The sequence below is a fragment of the Narcine bancroftii genome, chromosome 5, assembly GCF_036971445.1.
Source record: "Narcine bancroftii isolate sNarBan1 chromosome 5, sNarBan1.hap1, whole genome shotgun sequence".
NCBI lineage: Eukaryota > Metazoa > Chordata > Chondrichthyes > Torpediniformes > Narcinidae > Narcine > Narcine bancroftii.
Genome location: NC_091473.1, coordinates 150,351,077 through 150,373,294, shown reverse-complemented (window position 1 = coordinate 150,373,294; position 22,218 = coordinate 150,351,077). Strand labels below are relative to the sequence as shown.

Sequence of the window (22,218 nt, the reverse complement as noted above, 5' to 3'; positions counted from 1 at the left end):
CTCGGACATGTCTGCGATTGGACGTTACTCAATCGGGCATAAGTCGACATATGGCTGTATATTTCTCCTGCATATATATTGCTCGCTGGAAAGGGTGCAGGAAAAAAATCTCAAAGATGGTAACGGGATTGGAGGGCTTGAGTTAGAAGTAGAGGCTGGATAGACTGGGACTCTGGAATGTGAAAGGCAACAAAGAAGTTTGTAATTTCATGGAGGGGCATAAATAAGGTGAACAGTCACTGTCATTTTCCCATGGGAGGGGAGTCTAAAACTGGAAGGTTTCAGTTTAAGGTGAGAGGGGAAAGATCGAACCCGATCTTTTTCACACAGAGGGTGGTGGGTGCATGGAACAAGCTGTCAGAGGAAATGGTAGAGGTAGGTAGAATCACAGCATTTAAAAGACATTCGGACATATACGGACAGGAACAAATAAAGTGGCAGGGCTGGTTCAGTGGTGAGCTCAACACTTTTACGGCACCAGCGATCGGGACCGGGATTCGAATCCCACACTGTCTGTAAGGAGTTTGTACCTTCTCCCCATGTCTGCATAGGGTTTCCTCAGGGAGCTCTGGTTTCATCCCACCATTTGAAAAGTGCCAGGGATGTAGGTGAATTGGCTGGAAATGGGGCAGCACGGACTTGTGGGCCAAAATGGCCTGTTACCGTGCTGTATGTCTAAATTAATTTTAAAAAATGTAAAATTTAAATTTAAATAATTGCTGGAGACACTCAGGATGTCAGACAGAAAGAGTCAGTCAGCGTTGCGAGTGGAAACCCTTTTTATCATAGAATAGGTGAAATCGAGTACCTCTTGCAATTCTTTATTTGCATCAGATTCCAGCTTTTGTATTTATCTTACATTTATGGACAGGAAAAAGTCTAGAAGGAAATGGGTCAAAAATATAGGCAAATGGGTCTTGGCTTGGTTAGACAACGAGATGAGTTGGGTTGAAGCGCCTGGTCTGTATAAACGACACTGAAGATACATTCTAATCTGACCTGATTGTAGCATTCACCTCCTGATAATCTTCCACCCCTTTTGCAGATCTTCTATCTATCTATCTCTGTTGTAAACATACTCAGAGACTCTGCTTCAGCTGTTCTTGAAGGAGGAGTCCAAAGATTCATAACCCTCTGAGAGAAAAAAATAATGTCACCTCATCTTTATCTTACATGGGCATCCCTCCGTGTTTTAAAAACTGACCTGCAGATGGCAACGTCTCCTCCACATCCATCTGATCAAAGCCTCTCAGGATTCAGAACCATTGAACTAAAGCATGAAAACAGGCCTTTTGGCCCATCTAGTCTGTGCTGAACAATAATCCTGCTAAGTCCTGCACCCAGTCCATAGTCCTCCATACCTCTCCAATCAAGGTATCTGTCCAAATCTTGCTTGAATTTCAAAATTGAATCCGCATTCATCACTGCTCCTTATACAGATTAGATCTACCTTATCTAATTTTTTAAAATTAGACATAGACTTATAGCACGGTAACAGGGCCTTCTGTCCTACGAACGTGTGTCGCCCAATTGACCTATGACCCCGGGATGTTTTTTTGAAGGAGTGGGAGGAAAAAGGAGCACCAGGAGGAAACCCACGCAGACATGTGGAAAACGTGCAAACACCTGACAGACAGCTCGGGATTCGAACCTGAGAAGCTGGTGCTGTAATAGCGTTGCGCTAACCACTATGGCATCTGGGCTGCCCTCTATGCTAACTGTCTCAAGCAATTCCATCATTGAACCTCATACCCAAATTTGCTACTGACTGCAAACTCCTGCCACATAAATATTATGACTGTTATTCCCTGTGGCCGTGTAGGTAGTCAGGGTTTCCCACTTTCATCCCCCATTGGTGACACGGTTAGGGTTGCGGTTAGCACAGTTTCAAATCCACTGCTATCTGTAAGGAGTCTGTATGTTTTCGCCGTGACCATATGGATTTTATTCTGGGTGTTCCAGTATCCTTCCACATTCCAAAAACAACCAAGGTTAGAAGGTTTATTGGTCTCATGGGTGTATTTGGGTAGCACAGACTCACAGGCTGGAAGAACCTGTCACTGTGTTGTAATTCTAAATCAAATACATTCCCCGAGATGCTGGGATGGTCACTTAACTAGCTGCTGTAAATTGCTTCGAGTGGGCAGCTAAGTAATGAAATCTCGGGAGAGTTAATGGGACTGTGGAAAGAGTAAAAAAAGCTGGTGGTCAGCTTTGACTTGATGGGCCAAAGGATCTATTTTTCTGCTGTGTCTCCACACCACCCCCCCCCCCCAAAGTCTTTCCACCAACACCGGAGAATTGGTCAGGTAACAGAGTGGGAACGCGTGGCTGCTCTACGGAAAGCTGCGGGGACGTGGGAGCAGTTGGAAACCGCCCTCCCTAAAATAAGGCATAGACTTGGTCGGCCTCGTGGTCTCCTCTGAGCTGTATCATTCTGCGAAGTTCGGCAATTGAAAAGACTTTACCTGAAATTGAGGAAGCTTCTAACTTGTCATGCATATTACTGCTTTAAATTGAAAAATGGAAGCTGATTTTTTAAATAGTAATTTTAATATCAATGGCAGACCCATAATATTCTTGGTGGAATGCAATATACTGTTCTATTGCTTGACATAAACTCATTCTGGGCGAGTTATTTCTCAGTACTTCGCATATTACCAAGTCAGACATTGAGATGATCATTCAATAGCAGATGTTATGTCCAGAATGATGGCTCATCTAGCGCAGCCGTTATTTAATTATAGTTTTGCTCAAGGGATTATATCTTCCATAAATTTTTAGTAAACAAGAGCAGGGACTATGAAAACAAAGCAGGCAAAATTTTAATAAAGCAGAAGTTTATATTTCTTTTCTCATAAGCAGCTGAAGATGAAAATGAAGGGCTCTGGGTGGGTGTTGAAGAGGAAGGTTTGTAAAATAGGCTGTTAGGCTCTTGGACTTTACTGCTTAGAGTAGAGAAGAATAAGAGAGGACCTCGTAGAGGCATTTTGAATGTTGAAAGACCTGGACAGAGTGAATGTAGCAAGGAGGTTTCCCATGGTAAGAGAGGGCACAACTTCAGGATTAAAGAGCATCCACTTAGAACAGAAATTTCTTTAGTCAGAGGGTCGTGAGACTGTAGGACCTGTTGCGACAGGCGGCCTTGGAAACGAGGCGTATTTAAGGCAGAGACCGACAAGTACTTGATTAGTCAAGGCATGAAGGGTTGCGGGGGAGAAAGCGGGGAGTGGGGCTGACTGAGTAGATGGCTCAGCTCATGATTAGAATGGCAGAGCAGACTCGATGGGCCAGTGGGCTGACTTCTGCTCCTCTATCATGTGATCTTGTGATCGGCATTAACATCCTCTTGTCCAATTTCCGTTAAACCTCTTCCCCAAATCTCTCTCTTTCCCTATCCTCAGCCTCCTTACCTCTACCCCCCACCCCTTTCCCTTCCTTCTCTAATCAGAGAGCTACCCTCTCCTCCATCTCTACTTAACTTTCCTCTCTTCTACCCTCCATATGTATTCACCAGTAACCTCTTGCCTGTTAACCTGTGTCCTTCCCCCTGCCCCTTCTTCCCACATCCCCCTGCATTTGTTTATTCATGCACCTGCCTGCCTTTTTGCTCATATCTTGACCAAGGGCTCAGGGCCGAAATGTTAGTTACCCTTTACTTCCTAATGTTGCTGCATGGCTTGCTGTATTTTTCCAACATGTATTGCACCAAAACCATAGTGTCTGTAGACTTTCTTGCTTAACTCCATATAAGGGCCGAACTAATGAGAAATTTCTTAACTCAGAGGACTATGAATCTCTGCAAGTCACTCCTCTGAGGTTCCGTGATCTTTCATTGCAAACAGAAATCCATCCCTCACTCTGTGTAGTAAAGTAATCAAGGGGGAGGGCATCTCTGAAGATCTGTGGGTTGGCATAGCAGTTAGTGCAACACCTTTACAGCTGCCAGTGAGTGGGACTGGGGTTTGAATTCTGCACTGTCTGTAAGGAGTTTGTACGTTCTCCTCGTGTCTGCATGGGTTTCCCCGGGGTCTCCAGTTTCCACCCACCATTCAAAACTTACCGGGGTGTAGGTTAATTGGGTGTAAATTAGCGGCACAGGCCGAAATGGCCTGTTACCATGGTGAATATCTAAATCTAAATCTGTCCTGGGTCCTCGTTGTCAATACAATCACAAAGAAGGCTCTCCAGCAGCTATTCCATGAGGAGTTTGAGGAGATTCGGTATGACACCAAAGACCCTTGCAGGTTTCTACAGGTGTACCGTGGAGAGCATTCTGCCTGATTGCATCACCGTCATATATGGAGGTGCCAATGTACAGGACAGGAAAAGGCCACAGAGCGTTGTGAACTTGTCCAGCTCTATCATGGGCATCAATCTTCACTCCATCGAGGGCATTTACAAGAGGCGTTGTCTCAAGAAAGTAGCCTCTCTCCTCAAGGAACCACCCAGGCCATGCTATCAGCAGGAAAGAGGTACAGGAGCTTGAAGACGAAAACCCAATGCTAAAATAGTAGCTTCTCTGTCTCTCTGCCATCAGATTTCTGAATTGACCATGAACCAGGGACTCTACCTCTCTTTCTCCAGGCACGATTTATTTTTAAAATATAATTTACTTATTTTTAAACCTTTATTTGAACCTTTAATCCCGCTGAAAAACAGCAAATTTTCTGGCATGTTCACAATAATAAATCCTGATTCTGATTTTGATAACAGTGTTTGAGGTAGGTTGGCCATTGATGGCGGAGTGGGCCAGAGGGCCAAATTATCCTATCCTTCTGTCCCTATGACCATTACTGACAAGTAACTGAAGAACAGCTGGAGAGATGCCACAAGTCCATGGGTAGAAAGGGCCAGTCAGTGTTTGGGGTTGGGACCTTCATTTACTCCACCCTTGTCCATTCCTCTTCCCCCCACCCCATCCTCACTTTAATCTCTTCCCTCCTCCCCAGCTTTGAGTCCCTCCTCCATCTTTTGACCTCCCCTTGATGTACTTGACTCAATGGCATGAACATTGAACTTGCCAAACCTAGATCATCCTCACCTTTACCTGGTTCCGTTGTTCCCACCTCTTCTTTACCTACTCCTGTTCTTTCTTCCCACCTTCTCCCTCCACCTCTCTCATCTTCCATCCAATACCCTGGCCCTTCCCCAGCTTTGTTCCACCTCTTTTCCCATCCACTTGCTGCACGTGACTTTTAAAAGCATAATTTAGCAATACAGAACAGCTTTAGGCCCTTCTGCCCCACGAACCTGTGCTGCCCCAAACACACCCAATTAATCGACAACTTTGGAATGTGGGAGGAAATTGGAGGAGCTGGGAAAAAGCCACATTCAAACTGGGAGAATGCATGAACTTCTTACAGGTAGCCCGGGATGGGAGCTTGAGTCGCTGGTGTTTGGCTAACGGCTATGCCAGCCATACCAGCCCAAAGACTTGCTATCAAAGTAGTGAAGGGCTTGCATATGTCTTTCCTGTGAGTGGCTGGGATCCTTTAAGGGCTGAGGACGGCAGAACTGAGCATGTGCAGTCCATGTTCCACCTACATACTCTTAAGCAACATGGGAGCTATAGATAGTCTGTACTCGTGTCTCTCAGTTGCTCGCCCTTCAACTTGGCACCCTGTTGACATTCGGGGTTTGGTGTTATATTATTGTGGTTCTGAAGATAATCCCTTGACACTCTGGCAGCTGAAGATGTTCCCTTTCGGTGGAAAACTCTACGTAGATTTATTGAGGAAAGCTTCAGCTCAACTTGTCCATGCTGTCCAAAAATCTACACCTGCACCAATTCCACTTGCGTGCGTTAGGCTCAGATCCTTCCATTGACTTAATAAATAAGCTTATGAGGGGCAGAGACAGAGTGGACATCCAGCTCATTTTTCCTGGGGCGACAATAGCAAATGCTAGAGTTTGGTAATTGGGAGTTAGTGTTCCTCCTAACCACTAGAAGGAGTCAGAGATACAAAATGGATGCCCCACGAAGTCGTGAGTAGTTAATAACCTATGTAATTAATACAAAAGAACCTAAGTCTCTTTATTGCAATAAAATAACTTCACACAGAGGACATTTGTTTAAGATGAGTGGAAGAAAGTTTAGGGCAGTTGTTCTCAACCCTTTATCAGTCTAAATCCCACCCTGGCTTCTGGCCTAACATGCCATGGCCCACTAGTGGGAATGACTGAGCCTTACTTTCAAGTCAAAAGCATCTCTACAAGTAACACACTTTTATGAAATTTATTCGACATTTTTGAGGAGCCAACATGGAAGCAACCTGGCCCACTGGTTGGGAACCACCGGTTTAAGGGATACGCCAGAGATAAATTATTTATTCAGAGAGTAATGCATTACCAGGAGTGTTAGAATAGGCACGTGGAAGGTTATGGGTTTGAGGTGGGAAAGGGTTAGATTGACGTGAAATATGTTTACATAGGTCAGCACAACGTTGTGGACTGAAGGGCCTATACTGTAATTTTTTTCAATTCTCTGGTAGCACCGTGATGTAGCTGTTAGCTCCACTGCCTCACACCCCAGTGGTCTGGTACTGTCATGTAAAGTTTGCACATTTAATTTTATTTGTCACATAATACCTAGTACAGTGAAAGGAGTTCTTCTGTGAGTAGTCCAACAAATTAGCTCTAACATGCATGCAGCCATGTATAGCAGAGGGCCAAAAGCACAATGAGAGCATCAAGTTACAATCAAATAAGATCAATGAGTACCAAGCAAGGGCAGCATGAGGGTTCATTCATGAGCCTGATGACTGGGGGGAAGAAACTGTCTTCAAGCCTGGTGAGCAATTTCAACATTTTTTCCCATGACTGTGAGTTTTCTCCAGGCGCTCTGGTTTCCTCCCACATTTTAGGAATATTAACTGGTTGAAATCATCCCTTGTGAAAGCAGTGCTGGTATCAAAGGAAGCTGGTGGGCATGTGAAGGAGAATAGGCTACCAGGAAATAACCAGGTGAATGGTACGTGTAAGAAAAATTTGGACAGGTACGTGGATGAGAAGGATATTGTCTGGGTGCATGATAGTGGGACGAGGCAGAAAAATTATTAGAAGGACCGAAGGACCTGTTTCTTTGCTGTAATGTTCTATGATCCTTTTGTTGGGTGGATTGCACAGATTTAGGTTTGGGTTTGGGTCACACTTATATGAGGAAGTCGGTAACAAATAGATTTGGAAATCCTTGTTGACTCACAGTAGGGATGGGAACCCTTCTGTGAAAAATTGGATTCCAAAAAAACTTCAGTTTTCGGTTTGTAAAGTCTCAACTTACTAAAATGATTAAACATGCTGGTCCAATGAAGCTCCATATGAAGTTGTTTTCGGTGCTGAGCCAACAGCTGCGTGGAAAAAAGATTGAGAAAAATGGCTTGTGAGAAAGATAACACCAAAGATTTTTTTTCCACAAAGCCCAATGTTCTCCCTCCACAACCTCTCCTCAACCCGTATACCCTAGCTGATTCCCCATTCCCAGTGGAGCTTTGACCTCACTGTGTTGACACAATTATAGATTTGGCGAATCTCTACAGGTCACCCTTAGGCAAGGTGGAGTACCTGCTTAGCCTCCCAATCAGGGTCACGTGAAGCCATGGGTTGCCGATGGTGGATGGTTTTTACAAGTAGATTCTACAAATTGGAGTTTAGGGCTGTAAAACTAAAAATGCTGTGCAGATGAATCTGCGGATCAGTGGCCCAGTGTGGACACTGCAACTGAGGAAGGCAACAGGAAAACACTTCAGTATTTTTCCCTTGATTAATCATGAACTCCAACATCGACCATGGTCAATGGAGCCTTCAACGAAGGAGGATGGGGGAGGAAACAGCAATAATTTGGAGGGTCAGAGAGCATGACGGATGAAGAGACATTATCGCCCATGCCGAACGCCAAGGCATCTGAATGAATGAATGGAGAATCAAAGGAGACCATTCAGCCCATTGGAAACAAGCCAGCTCTTTAATGGGTAACCCAGCCAATCCCATCTCATTGCTCATTTGGTCATTAACCTCCAAGTTATTTTCCCTTGAGTGTGTTCAATCCCTTTTTTACAGCTCTAATTATCCACACTTCCCTTATGTATCTATACTTCCTTCATTCTACCCTCTTTGCAGCCCAAACTCTGAAACACCTTCCCCAAACATTTCCATCCTTTTTCCTTCTTTTTATTAAGATGCTCTTGAAAGGTGGGAGACACCAAGAGACCACAGATTTCTAGAGCAAAAAGTAAGCCGAGTTGCTGGAGGAACTCAGGAGGTCAGGCAGCATCTGTGGAGGGTGATGGAGAGCCATCATTTTATGTTGACACCAGAGTGTCTTGACCTGAAACATTGACTCCCTACTGAAGATGCCTGAACTGATGAGTTACCCCAGCAAATCAGCTCCCATCCAATCCTCTTCACTCTGCTTCTGAAGGGCTTCAGCTTGAAATGCCGACCATTCTTTTTCTCCCACTCGAGCTGCCCAACCCATTGTGCTTAGCCGAAGGCTCAAGGTGATTGGCCAACGCGGCCCCCACAAGGTACTTACATCTTATCCGTGCCGTAATACTTGTAGCCGAGTAGTGCCGAGATCCCCACGACGACAGACGGACTGCCATAACCGAAGATGTAAAAATTCCGGTGCAGGAACCCTTTGTTGTAGATGACCCCAACAACAATGAGGTAAAGGTGAATGCCCTCGATGCACATCCAGGCAAAGGCAGCCAGGAAAAAGTAATGAAGAAGTCCTGCTACAATGGAACAGAGCAGCTGGGAGGAGGGGGGTAGGTGTTTGGGAGTTGGTGGTCGGGGGGAAGATGGAGGTGCAGAGAATAGACACAACATTGACTCTTGATGGCCATCACCAAATGTCTCAAAACAAAAAGTTTGGGAAGTCTAAAATAAAAACAGGAAATATTGGAAACACTCAACATCTCAGAGCACAGGATAGATGCTTCAAGCCGATGACTCTTCATTAGAATAATTCAGTCATCAATCTGAAATTTTAACTCGCTTTTCACCTCTGCCTGATCCGCTGAGCATTGAAACATTTTCTGTTTTTTACTGTCACCAAACTGTGACAGTGGGTTGATATCTTCGATAGGCCTTTCCACCCGTGAACTTAACTTTCATCAATAAGACATTAACACTTAGAACCATAGAACATTACAGCACAGAAACAGCCCCCTTCAGATCTTGTCTATGTTGAACTACAGTACCGTACATTCCCGATTATCCAAAATGCTTGGGACCAGACCTATGTCGGTTAAGCAGATTTTTCAGATATTCAGGAATTTTCTCTAACGCCACCCAATCACATCAGGAGAATAATTGTATCGGCTGTTGCCGATCCCCGACACCTCCCCATCCAGTCGCTGATCTCCGACACCTCCCCACCGCTGCTCTCAATCCTGCCTGGGAGCCTGAGGTCCCCACTCCTGCCCAGGAGACCGAGGGTCTCACCTCGCCTGTAAGTGGTAGGAGATTGCGCATGGATTGTCCTCCAGCAGAATTTCAGTGACCCCTGTTGAAAGGGTATTTGACAAAGCGAGGGCTTGGACGAGTGGGGAGAGAGCGCAGTTCGGGCAGGCAAGGGGGGAGAGAGCATGGCTCGGGAGGGTGAGCGAGGAGAAAGCACGGCTTGCGCAGCCGAGTGGGGAGAGAGCGTGGTATCCGATTCAAATTCTGAGAATGCTTCAATGAAGTTTATCAAAAAGTTGCAGTAACTCATGGCAAAAAATGACAATTTATAAATAAATAATCCGTGCTCTCCTTTCTTTCGATGTGTAACCTGTGGACAAATTTCTCCTTTGTAAAACTGATTCCCTGTAGCCCCATTGGAGCACAGTGGGAACATTTTTTTTTCAACTGTTTTTCAAATTGTGACATTTTATCTCATCTGAACAAACTTTCGGACATAAGGAATTTCAATGGATCAGCTTTTGCTTAATTGGAAACTAATTGTATAATTGTGCCTGGACCCACGGACCTGCCCCAGTCCATATCCCTCCATCCCTCTCCCATCCATGTATCTCTCTAAATTCTTCTCAAATGTTAAAATTCAGGCCAAATTCACCTCTTCACTGGCAGCTCGTTCCACATTCCCACCACTCTCTGTGTGAAAAAGTTCCCCCTCATGTTTCTCCTAAACTTTTCCCCTTTCACTCTTAACCCATGTCTTCTGGTTTGTATCTCACCTACTCTCAGTGGAAAAGCCTATTGACATTTACTCTGTCTACCCCCCTCATAATTTTAAATATCTCTGTCAAATCTCCCCTCATTCTTCTAAGCTCCAGGGAATAATATCCTCACATATTTAACCTTTCCTTGCAACTTAGTTCCTGAAGTCTGGGCAACATCCGAATGAATCTTCTCTGCACTCTTTCAATCTTATTGATATCTCTCCTCTAGTTAGGTGACCAAAACTGCACACAATTCTCTAAATTTGGCCTCACCAATGTCTTATACAACTTTACTATAAGATCCCAAAACCTGTACTCAACAGGATTTATGAAGGCCAATATGCCATAAACTCTCTCTACCACCCCATCCATCGCTCGACCTTCAGCAATGTAAATTGCTACAGCCTCAAAGAATTTAATCAGTCTCATGAGACACAACCTTCCCTTGACGAAGCCATGCTGACCATCCTCTCTAAATGCTTGTAAATCCTGCCTTTCAGGATCTTCTCCCTCAGCTTGCCCACTACTGAAGTAAGAGCCACTGGTCTATAATTTCCATGGTTACCCATTCTTGAACTGGGGAACAGCATTTACAACCCTCCAATCTTCTGGTACTTCTCCTGACCCCAATTTCACACACATCTATAAAACTCCTTCGCTGTGAATGGCTTGATCTGAAATCCGCCATCAAGTGTAATCATTGAGATGGCAGGAGAAATTATAGGTACCTTACGTCATAGCATTATATTGGAGACATTACAAAAGAGCAGCTGGCCAGACCAGTAGAGGCTGGGTTGTGACTTAACTTTGTGTGTCTGCTTTAATTCACACAACATTGAAACAAGTCCACCAAACATAGAACCGTAGACCTGAAGCACAGAAACAGGCGCTTCAGCCCATCTAATCAATGCCAATCTCTTTATTCTGCCAAACCGATCAACCTGCATCCAGACTATTCCCTTCCCATCCATGTACCTTCTCTTGAATCTTGAATTGAACCCTCACCCATCTCCTCAACTGGCTGCTTGTTCCACACTTTCACCACTGTCTGAGTGAATAAACTGGCCTTTAATGTTACCCTAAAACATTTCACCTTTCGCCCATGTCCTCCAGTTCTTGCCTCACCCTCCCCAACTCATCAAGCACTCATTTTATATTAATTCTCTATGTCCCTCAGTTTATTATGTCTTTAAATATATAATTGTACCAGCAAAGTAATCCAGGATGGATTGAGACATGATCATTATTATAAGAGATGAACAGATCTCAAGCCTTATGAAAAGATCCAGAGGGTAACCAAAGGCATATGGGATGGGTTTGATTCTGGGATAATGCCCTGGGATATTTTATAATCAGACAATAATGAGGCATATTAATGCCCTATTCACAGAGCTTTCTGCAGAGCTAATAGTGAATTAACATTGGCTCTGAATTTACAGTGATGGTTCAAGCCTGGTTTATTGGTACCACTGAATAAAATTGTGGTTCACTTAATGGTTTGGAAGAATCCTTGCTGTGGGGGATTGAGCATGTTGGTGGAGTTGACGTTCATTTGCATTCCTTACCTTATTGCTGTTCATGTTAATCCCAGTCAGGAATAGCAGCTCTGCAATGAAGAGACTGAAACATAGGTTCTTGTGAATGGTGGTTCTCGTGCTCTGAATCTCGCTGAAGAAACAGAAGGTAAAGATGCAAATTGACAGGCAGATCAAGGACACGATAATTCCCAGCTGGGTGATTCGAGTCAGGATATTGTTATGTAGAACATCCTGTAAGGGAGTAAATGTCAAGATTTAGTTTCTGTGTGAAAGATGCAGATGAAACAAGAAGCAACAGCTTACATTTGTATGAGGTCTCCGCTGCAGAAGAATTTCCCAAGGGGTGCTTCACAGGAGTGATCATCAGCTTAAATTTGACACTGAATCAAATAATGCGAAGTGACCAAAAGATCGGAAATGGGCTAGAATTGAAAAGTAGACTTTGAGAAAAATAAAGAAGTGAAATAGTGGTTTAGCAGGGAGTTTTAGAGGGGATGGAGAGAGCTGGTAAATATTTTACTGAGAGATTGTGGGTGTTATAGCAGTGATATATTGACATATTGTAAGTGAATGTAATGAAATGAACATAGAACAGAACATGACTGCACAGTAGACTTCCTTTGGCTTACAATGTTATGCTGACCCATGTAAACCTGCTCCACAAGAATCCTCACACCCATAATGCTTTACTTACATCCATGTGCCTATCCATGAGTCTTTTGAATGTCGCTATTGCACCGGGCTCCACCACCAGTCCTGGCAATGGATTATAAGCATCAATCATTCTCTGCGTAAATAATCTTGCCCCTGACATTTCCGTATATAGCAATATGACACAGAATAGGCCAGTTCTTCCCTTCTGGTCCATGCCAAACATCTTCTCCCACCTAGTCCCATTTTCCCGCACCTGGCCAGTAACTGTCCGCACCTCTCTCATCCATATACCTCTCCAACCTTTCCTTAAATATTAAAATCGAACCTGCATCTACCACTTCGGCCGGAAGCTCATTCCACACTCCCACCACCCTCTGAGTGAAGAAATTAATGTTTCCCCCATACTTTTCCCCTCTCAATCTCAATCCATGTTCTCTTGTTTGAATCTCCCCCACTCTCAATGGAAAAAAAGCCTATCCATATTTCCTCTATCTGTCCCACTCATAATTTTAAATACCTCTATCAAATCATCCCTCGATCTTCTACGCTCCAGGGAATAAAAGTCCCAGCCTGCTCAACCTTTTCCTGTAACTCAAACCCTGAAACCCAGTCAACATTCTTATAAATCTCCTCTGCACTCTCTCTATTCTGTTTATATCCTTCCTATGGGTGGGTCACGTCTCCAGAATGGAGGACCATCGCCTTCCCAAGATCGTGTTATATGGCGAGCTCTCCACTGGCCACCGTGACAGAAGTGCACCAAAGAAAAGGTACAAGGACTGCCTAAAGAAATCTCTTGGTGCCTGCCACATTGACCACCGCCAGTGGGCTGATATCGCCTCAAACCGTGCATCTTGGCGCCTCACAGTTCGGCGGGCAGCAACCTCCTTTGAAGAAGACCGCAGAGCCCACCTCACTGACAAAAGGCAAAGGAGGAAAAACCTAACACCCAACCCCAACCAACCAATTTTCCCCTGCAGCCGCTGCAACCGTGTCTGCCTGTCCCGCATCGGACTTGTCAGCCACAAACGAGCCTGCAGCTGACGTGGACTTTTTACCCCCTCCATAAATCTTCATCCGCGAAGCCAAGCCAAAGAATTCGATGACCAAAACTGCACACAATATTCCAAATTTGTCTTACCAATGCCTTATACAAATTCAATATGACATCCCACCTGGCCTTACTATAAGATCCCAAAACCTGTACTCAACAGGATTTATGAAGGCCAATATGCCATAAACTCTCTCTACCACCCACAGCCTTCCCCTCATCTACCTTCTTAGTAACCTCCTCAAAAAACTATAAGATTTGTTAAACGTGATCGAACATGTACAAGACCGTGTTGACTACTCTAATCAATCCCTGTCTTTCCAAATAATTGTACATACCATCTCTAAGTACACCCTCCATTAATTTACCCACCACTGACGTCAGACTAACAGGCCTATAATTACCAGGTTTACTTTGCGAGCCTTTTTTAAACGGTGGAACAACATGAGCCACCCTCCAATCCTCTGGCACCTTCCCTGTGGCCAGTGACATTTTAAATATTTCTGTCAGAGCCCCCACTGTTGATACACTAACCTCCTTCAGGGTCCTAGCGAAGACCTTGTCAGGATCCAGAGATTTATCTGTAGCGGCAGCAACATTGCTACTGAAAGAACACAAACCAGATGGGTTGAGTTCAGTGAGCAGAACTGATTTATTGCAGGCTGCTGGGATGGACTTATTCTCCCAGCCCAGACCTGGCTAAGAACAGTGCTGGGGGGCGCTGACATCACCCGGGCATCACGTGGTCCCCCAGCGCGTGCTTCTGAGCCCTGTGCTGAAAAGAAGGGGAAACCCCCAATAGCGCCATTTTGGCCAGCTGCCCTGCCGTGTGGATTACAAACGGGGCCGGTTCGCCTGCCTAGTGGTGTGCCGCCACACAAGCCCTCCCCCCCCAGAACCAGTGCCAATGCCATTTTTAGCTGGGCGGCCTTGCTTCTTGGACTGGGCCACAATCACTGGTTCAGTGGGGTCGAGGTGTGCTGGCTTCAGCCTGTCCACAGTAAACAGTTCCTGCCTGCCGCCAATGTCCAGCATAAATGTAGACCCTGAATGCTGGACAACCTTGTATAGCCCCTTGTGCGGTCTCTGCTGAGGTGCTGCGGGTGGGCCCCGCCGAATAAAATTGTACTCTGCGGAAAGCAGCTTGCTGTGTACGTGAGTTGGCCGTGTGCCGTGTCTGGGCAGCGATGGGGGTGCGAAGGAGTCCAAGTGGGCCCAGTGGTGGTGAAGGAGCTTGTGCGGTGACGGCTGGGGGCTGTGAGGCGCGTTGATGAACTCACCAGGAAGTGCCAGTGGTGTGCCGTAGACCAGCTCAGCCTGCAAATCCTCCTTGGGCATGGAGCGGATGCCCAGGAGCACCCAAGGCAGTTCGCCCACCCAGCTGGAACTGGTGAGGTGGACAATAAGTGCCGACTTAAGGTGGCATTGTAGACGTTCGACCAGCCCATTGGCCTGCGGGTGATAGGCTGTGGCACGGTGTAGCTCAATCCTCAACCTGTTAGTGATTCAGAATGCCGAACTGGGTGACCCAACCATGGAGCCCAACCATGGGTGGCCCAGGGAGCAGGAGTCCGTGAAGGCGTCCAGCATCGGTATCACCTCGGGTCAATGAGTGGTGTGGTCCACCACTGTGAACAAGTAACGGTTGCCCTCAGAAATGGGTAAAGGCTCATGTCCACTTGAATGTGGCTGAACCATTCCCGGATGTGCTCAAACTCTTGAACGGGTGCCCTGGTGTGCCTGTGTACCTTGGATATTTTGCAATGGGTGCATGTTCTGGCCCAGCCTGTGATCTGCTTCCACAGCCCATGCCAGACGAACTGCTCTGGCACCATCCAGACTATACACCTGATGGATGGGTGAGAAAGGTATTGGATGTGATAGAAGACTTACCTACGCCACTGCTGGGGAACCACTGGCCGCAGGGTGCTCATGGAGACATCGCACAGGTCGGTGCTTCCACCGCTTGGAGTTAGGAGGTCTTGGAACTGCAAGCCCATGATGGCAGCCCTGAAGGCTCATGACTCCTCATCAGACTTCTGGTTCAGGCGAGCTGGTCGAAGACGAGGGCAGGCTTCAGCACGCAGATGTTCGGTCACGAGTGTGCATCGGCGACCATGTGTCCTTACCCGCCTTATGCCAAATGTCAGTGGTAAACTCCAACATGAAGGAGAGGTGACACTGCTGGCGGGCCAACCAGGGGTCCTTCACCATCACGAGTGCCTGAGTGAGGGGTTTGTGGTCAGTGAAGATGGTAAAAGTCCTCCCTTCCAAGAAATAGCGGAAATGCCACACCGCCAGGTATATGCCCAGTAACTCATGGTCAAAAGCACTGTACTTGTGCGCTGGTGGGTGGAAAAGCCAGCTGAAGAATGCCAGTGGCTTCCATTGTCCATTCACCTGCTGCTCCAGGTCAGCACTGACAGCTGTGGCAGAGGCATCAACGCCATATGCAGGTTGGTGTGCGGGTGGGCGAGCATGGTAGCCTTCGCGAGGGCATCCTTGGTGGCCTCAAATGAACTGCAGGCCTCTGGGGTCCAGCTGAGCATTTTGTGCTTAGCTGCGATGAAGGCGAATAGCGGCTGCGTGATGCGCACAGCTTCCGGGATGAATCGGTTGTAGAAGTTGACCATGCCCGTAAACTCCTGCAGCCCCTTGAGGTTGTCTGGACGTGGGAACTCCTTGATAGCAGCGACCTTTGTAGCATCATGCGTAGCTCCCTCAGCCATGATGGTATGGCCCAGGAACTGCATGGACTCTTTCCCAAACTGGCACTTGGCTGGGTTGACGGTCAGCCAGCTGGGAGAAGAGGGTGCGCAGGTGGGCCTGGTGTTGCACCCGATCCCTGCTGGCAATAAGGATGTCGTCTAAGTAAATGAAGATGAAATCTAGGTCCCTGCCCACTGAGTCCATGAGGCGCTGGAAGGTCTGAGCGGTGTTCTTGAGCCTGAATGGCATGCGAAGGAATTCGAACAAGCCGAAGGGGGGTGATGATGGCCATCTTGGGTATGTCCTCAGGGTGCACCGGGATTTGGTGATACCCGCGCACCAGGTCAACCTTGGAGAAAACCATGTAGATTGGCTGTAAAGTCCTGTATGTGAGGGATGGGGTAACGGTCAAGAACTGTCGCCTCATTGAGCCATTAATAGTCTCCGCAGGGGTGCTATCCACCGAAGGCTTTCAGGACCAGATGGAGCAGCGAGGCCCATAGACTGTCAGACCGCCGAATGATCCCCAGCTCTAACAGAAGTGAAAACTCCTCCTTCGCCACCTGGAGCTTGTCAGGCGTGAGCTGGCATGCCTTGACGTGAACCGGTGGGCCCTGGTTGGGGATGTGGTGGAACACCCTGTGGTGTGGCGAGGCAGCGGAGAACTGTGGCTTGAGGAGGGTTGGAAACTCATCCAGGATTCACTAGAACTCATCTCTGGGCGTGCTGATCATGGCCATCTGTGGCTGCTCTGTGCGGGAGGCGTCAAGGTGAATGGCCTGGAAAGTACAGGCATCCACCAGGCGCCTACCCTGAATGTCCACCAGAATCCCCTGGGTGAGGAAGAAGTTGGCACCGAGGATGACGGTCGGAAGGGACGAGACAGTGAACCTCCATGAGAACTTTCGACGGCCGATCTGGAAGTGGACTGTTTTGTCTCCATACGTCTGGATCTCTGTTGCGATGGCCGCTCGGAGGGGAAGTCCCTGAGGTCAGTTCCTGGACTCAATGGCCATGGTCGGGATGACACTAATCTGGGACCCAATGTTGATGAGGAACCACCGGCCACTGACCGAGTCCCACAGGTAGAGGAGGCTGTGTCCTTGGTCAGCCACCGCAGCCATTAACAGCAGCCAGCCTGCTCATTTCCCTGGAACGAGCAGGGGTGATGACACTTCCAAGCCTTGGCTCCCCAGCACTGGTGGTAGGATCAGAGGCCTGGAGCGGAAGCCATGCCCCTGGTTATGCTCTTGGTGGCCCCTGCAGTGGCCGGATGCTCTATCGCAGCGTTAGGAGTGGGCTTGGCATGGTCATGCCTGTGCCTTGTCACCTAACCAGGCCCGGGTCGGTAAAGCTCTCTTGGGCCAGTAATGGCTGGATGACCGAGGGCAGATGGTCAAGGAAAATGCACTTGAAAAGTGGGCAGTTGGTGTGATCACCCATGAGCGTGAGCATCTCATCCATCAGCTCCATCGGGGTCCAGTCCCCCAGGGCATCGAGGTGCAGCATCCGAGCGGTATGTTGGCACCTGGATAGTCCGAGGGATCTGGTGAGCACTCGCTTGATGGTCTTGTATTTGTCCTCAGCGGGTGGGTGCTGAACGAGGTGCACCATGTGTTTGGCGGTGGCCTGGTCCAGGGCAGTGATCATATGATAAAATTTGGTCATGTCGGATGAAATCTGGCAGAGGTGAAGCTGAGGCTCCGTGTGGCCGAACCAGGTCTCCGGCTCCCAAACCCAGAATTCAGGTAACTTGACGGCTATAGCACTGATCCCAGGTCGCTCATAATGGGTTCAAAGACGTTTGAACCAGTCGGGGTCACCAATTGTAGCGGCAGCTACACTGCTACTGAAAGAGCACACAACCAGATGGGTTGAGCTCAGTGAGCAGAACTGATTTATTGCAGGTTGCTGGGCTGGACTTATACTCCCAGCCTGGACCTGGCTGAGAACCCCGCTAGGGGGCACTGACGTCACCCAGGCATCACATGGTCCTCCAGCGCGGGCTTCTGATCCCTGCGCTGAGAAGAAGGGGAAACCCCCTGATGGCATCATTTTGGCCAGCTGCCCTGCCGCGTGGATTACAAGCGTGGCCGGTTTGCCTGCCTAGTGATGTGCCGGCACATATCCACCTTTATTCTCTTTATAACAGCCAGTATTACCTCCTCATTAATCTGTATATTATCCATGAGCTCACTACCAGATTTCCTTACTTCACCTGGCTCAATATTTCTTTCCTTAGTGAATACTGAAGAAAAGAAATCATTTAAAATATCCCCCATCTCCATTGATCCCCCATCTCCTCTGATGCTCAATGGGCCCAATTTTGTACCTCACTATTCTTTTACTTTTAATGTACCGGTAGAAACACTTTGGATTTACCTTTTCCTTGCCTCATATTTCCTTTTATCCTTCCTAATTTCTTTCTTTATTTTTTTTTAACCACTCCTTATATTCTTCAAGCACCTCATCCCTTCCCTGATGTCTATACCAGTGGGTCACATCCCTCTTCCTCCAATCCAAATTCCCAATATCCTTTGAAAACCAAGGCTCCCTATATTTTCCAACTTTCCCTTTAATCCTCACAGGGACATAACTGGCTCTGTGTTTCCCCTTTGAATATCCAGCATTTATCTGTTACATCCTTCCCTGAAAATCAATGATCTCAATCCACACCCTCTAAATCCTTTCACATCTCATCGAAATTAGCTTCGTTCCAATCAAGAATCTCAACCTTAGTCCCAGTCTTATTATTAATAGTATTCTGATCACTAGACCCAAAGTGTCCCCAAAACAAACCTCTGTCATCTGAACGATCTCGTTCCTAATATGAGATCCAATACTGCTCCCTCTCTAGTCAATTCTTCTATGTATTGATTTAGAAAACTTTCCTGAACACGTTTGACAAACTCCAACCCATCCAGCCCTTCATTATGGATCTCCCAGTCAATGTATGGAAAGTTAAAATCTCCTACATCACCTTATGTTTAATACACATACATGCTATCTCCATACAAATTTGTTCCTCTAATTCCTTCGGCCCATTAGATGGTCTATAATACACTCCCATTAGCGTTTTCATCCCCTTCCCATTCCTCAATTCCACCCAAATAGCCTCCCATCGAGCCCTCCAATCTATCCTGCCATAGCACCACTGTAATGTTTTCTCTAACAAGCAATACGACTCCTCCATCTTTTATCCCTTCTGTTCTATCACGCCTAAAACAATGGAATCCTGGAATATTTAGCTGCAAATCATGCCCCTACTGCAACCAAGTTTCACTGATGGCTACAATATCATATTTTCATGTGTTAATCCATGTTTTAGGCTCATCCTCCTTTTTCACAGTGCTCCTTGCATTGAAATATATACATAAGAAAATGTCCCCCACATTCACTCCTTTGATTACCACCCACTTTTACCTTGCCCTCTCTCTCCCTCATTAACTTTAACATTCTGGTTCCTCTCTCCCTTCAAATCTAACTGTATTTTTACCCTAATCTCCGCACTCTCACTCCCCTGCCAAACTAGTTTAAACCCTCTCCAACAGCTCTAGCAAACCTGCCCACCAGGATATTGGGCCCCCTCCTGTTCAAGTGCAGCCCATCCCTTTTGTACTGGTCAGACATTCCCAAGAAGAGATCCCAATGATCTACAAATGTGAACCCCTGCCCCCTAAACCAACTTTTTAGCCACTCATTCATTCACCACATCTTCCTATTCCTACCATCTCTAGTGCATAGCACAGGCAGCAATCCCGAGACTATCAGCCTTGAGGTCCTGCTTTATAACTTCTTTCCTAACTCCATATTCTTTCTTCAGGATCTCATCCCCACTTCTATCTATGTCATTGGTCCCCCACATGGACCACAAGCATGACAACTTTGAGGGATTTATGGACTTGGACCCCAAGATCCTTCTGTTCACCCACACTTTAAGAATCTTGCCATTAACCACTTATACCCACTTCAAGTTCGACCTTCCAAGCTTCCAACTTATCTGGAATGAACTACATTTCTCCATCCAACTCTGCCCCCTACCTATATCCTTTTGACCTTCTACACTATCGATAACACCTCTGACTTTTGTGCCATCTGCAAACTTACTGACCCTCTCCTCCATTTCTTCATCCATTGTTTACAATCACAAAGAAAAAATCCCTGCAGAAATCCATGAGTCATTGACCTCCAGGTGGACTAACATCTATCTACCACCTTAAGCCTTTAGCAGCAATTTAATTCCAAATCCAAGCAGCCAAGTTCCCATGAACCCCAAGCCTCATGACTTTCTTAATGAGCCTACCATGGGGGACCTTGTCACGAGTCTTTCTGAAATCCATACATTCCACATCCACCACCCTACCTTCATCAATTTCTTTTGTCACCTTCTCAAAAAACTGAATTCAACTCTTAAGCAATGACCTATCCCTCATTGCTGACTATCCCTGAGAAGACTATGTTTTACTTGAAGCTCGTAAATCCAATCCTTAAAAATCCTTTTCATCGGTTTGCCCACCACTCACGTAAATCTCACCGGTCTATAATTCAGGGGATTCTCCCTCTTACCTCTCTTCAACAAGGGGACCACATTTGCAATTCTTCAACACCTCTCCTGTGGCCAGAGAGGACGTGCTGATCATTGCCTTCCCAAAACATCAGCATTCTGTTCCCTCGCTTTCTGTAATAACCTGGGATATATCCCGGCCGGTTCAGGGGATTTATCTAGCCGAATGTTTTGAACAAGATTCAGCACTTCTTCTTTCTTAACCATGACATGCCTGATCTTCACTGATCTCATATTTACTAAGGCCCCTCTGTCTGGTGAATAATGAAGTAAAGCATTCATTTAAGACCTCCCCAACCTCCTCTTCTTCCCCCCTTTATGATCGGGAACAACAATATGTCCTGAATAGTATTATGGAGTATTTTACAAACTAAAGCATACTTTCGAACAAAAGTAGTTTTGTATATGATTCCACCACGCCTTCTGCCTTAGCTTCCAGATATCAACCACATTGCAATTTTTAAAAAAACCCTTAAACCTATGCTCTCTTCTTTTTGATTTTGCCTTTCTACCCTCGCACCCTGTGCCTTTCCTAATCGTGTGCACTTTCATCAGGTCAGCGCTCAGCCTTCCTTGCTCCAGGGAAAATAAGCCTGTGTATCCAATGTCTTAAAGTCCTCCAATCCAAGCCACATCCTGATGAATTTCTAGCAACAAAGATGAAGGGAGGAAAATGTTGAATGCACCATGATGTATTTTAGGGTTTGTAACAAGCTCAGGTAAAAGAAAGGACCTGGGTATAGATGTAAGCAAGTGCTGCATAATTCAAGTTAAAAAGGACCAGTAATGCATGTTTTATTCACCAATGTACATTTGAGTTCACAACATCACTGCAGGAATCTGTTACTTACTCTGATCTGGGAAGATGACATCAGGACGGCAAAGTTGGTCAAGTGACTGCATTGGCAGGTCGTATGTGTGGCATTATAATGGAGTTTCTTGCACCCTCCTGTGTCCCACTCTCCCTCCATGCTGTAAGTGGAGTAATTCCAAAACACACAGACAGATTCCTCCTTCTTTAGGGACTAGAGATTGGAAGGAATGAGATGGAAGGTGTTCAGATCGGGGAAGGAATGCCAGTGAGTACCCCACTTCCAGTGAACGATGGACCATGTCCATCTTACGCAAATCTGACGGCAAGCTCTTAGCCCACCCAGCACAGTTGGCCCCTGACCCGATCACTGATCCCTGTGATGGAAGAATGACTCACTGAGAAGGGGGATCTTTATTTTCAACCCTCAGTCTGATCCCGGGAACTTACATTTCATTATCTACACATCAAGGTTGAACCGAGGAAGTGTTACAAAGATTCCATGTTCTCAAAAGCTTGGGGAAACTCAGCAATTACCGGGGGCGGGGGGGGTGTGTGGTCATTGAACTATTTTAACAACCCTTACAGGTAGCGGACCAGAGAGGGGTACTGTTGTTGAGGGTCCCACACAGGCTGCAGGCTGTTGATGACTTGTGGTGGAAGGACCCGCACCAGGCTGGTGGCTGCGGAAGACTGGCTCATGGGAACCGGGTACTAGAACTGGG

The 22,218-nt window shown here is 46.5% G+C and overlaps 1 protein-coding gene across 2 annotated transcripts in view; it reads right to left on the bottom strand.

Annotated features, from left to right (window-relative positions):
• Positions 1 to 22,218, bottom strand: part of adgrl4 (adhesion G protein-coupled receptor L4) — a 142,763-nt gene that overhangs the window by 32,361 nt on the left and 88,184 nt on the right. Inside the window, exons 9-12 of one of the 2 annotated variants that reach the window (XM_069939368.1) lie at positions 21,534 to 21,707; positions 11,732 to 11,935; positions 8,534 to 8,754; positions 7,283 to 7,349 (exon numbers count right to left, since the gene is read on the bottom strand). In XM_069939368.1, coding sequence (XP_069795469.1) covers positions 7,283 to 7,349; positions 8,534 to 8,754; positions 11,732 to 11,935; positions 21,534 to 21,707 — 666 coding nt within the window. The remainder of the gene's footprint in view (positions 1 to 7,282; positions 7,350 to 8,533; positions 8,755 to 11,731; positions 11,936 to 21,533; positions 21,708 to 22,218) is intronic. The other variant, XM_069939370.1, reaches the window with a different exon arrangement.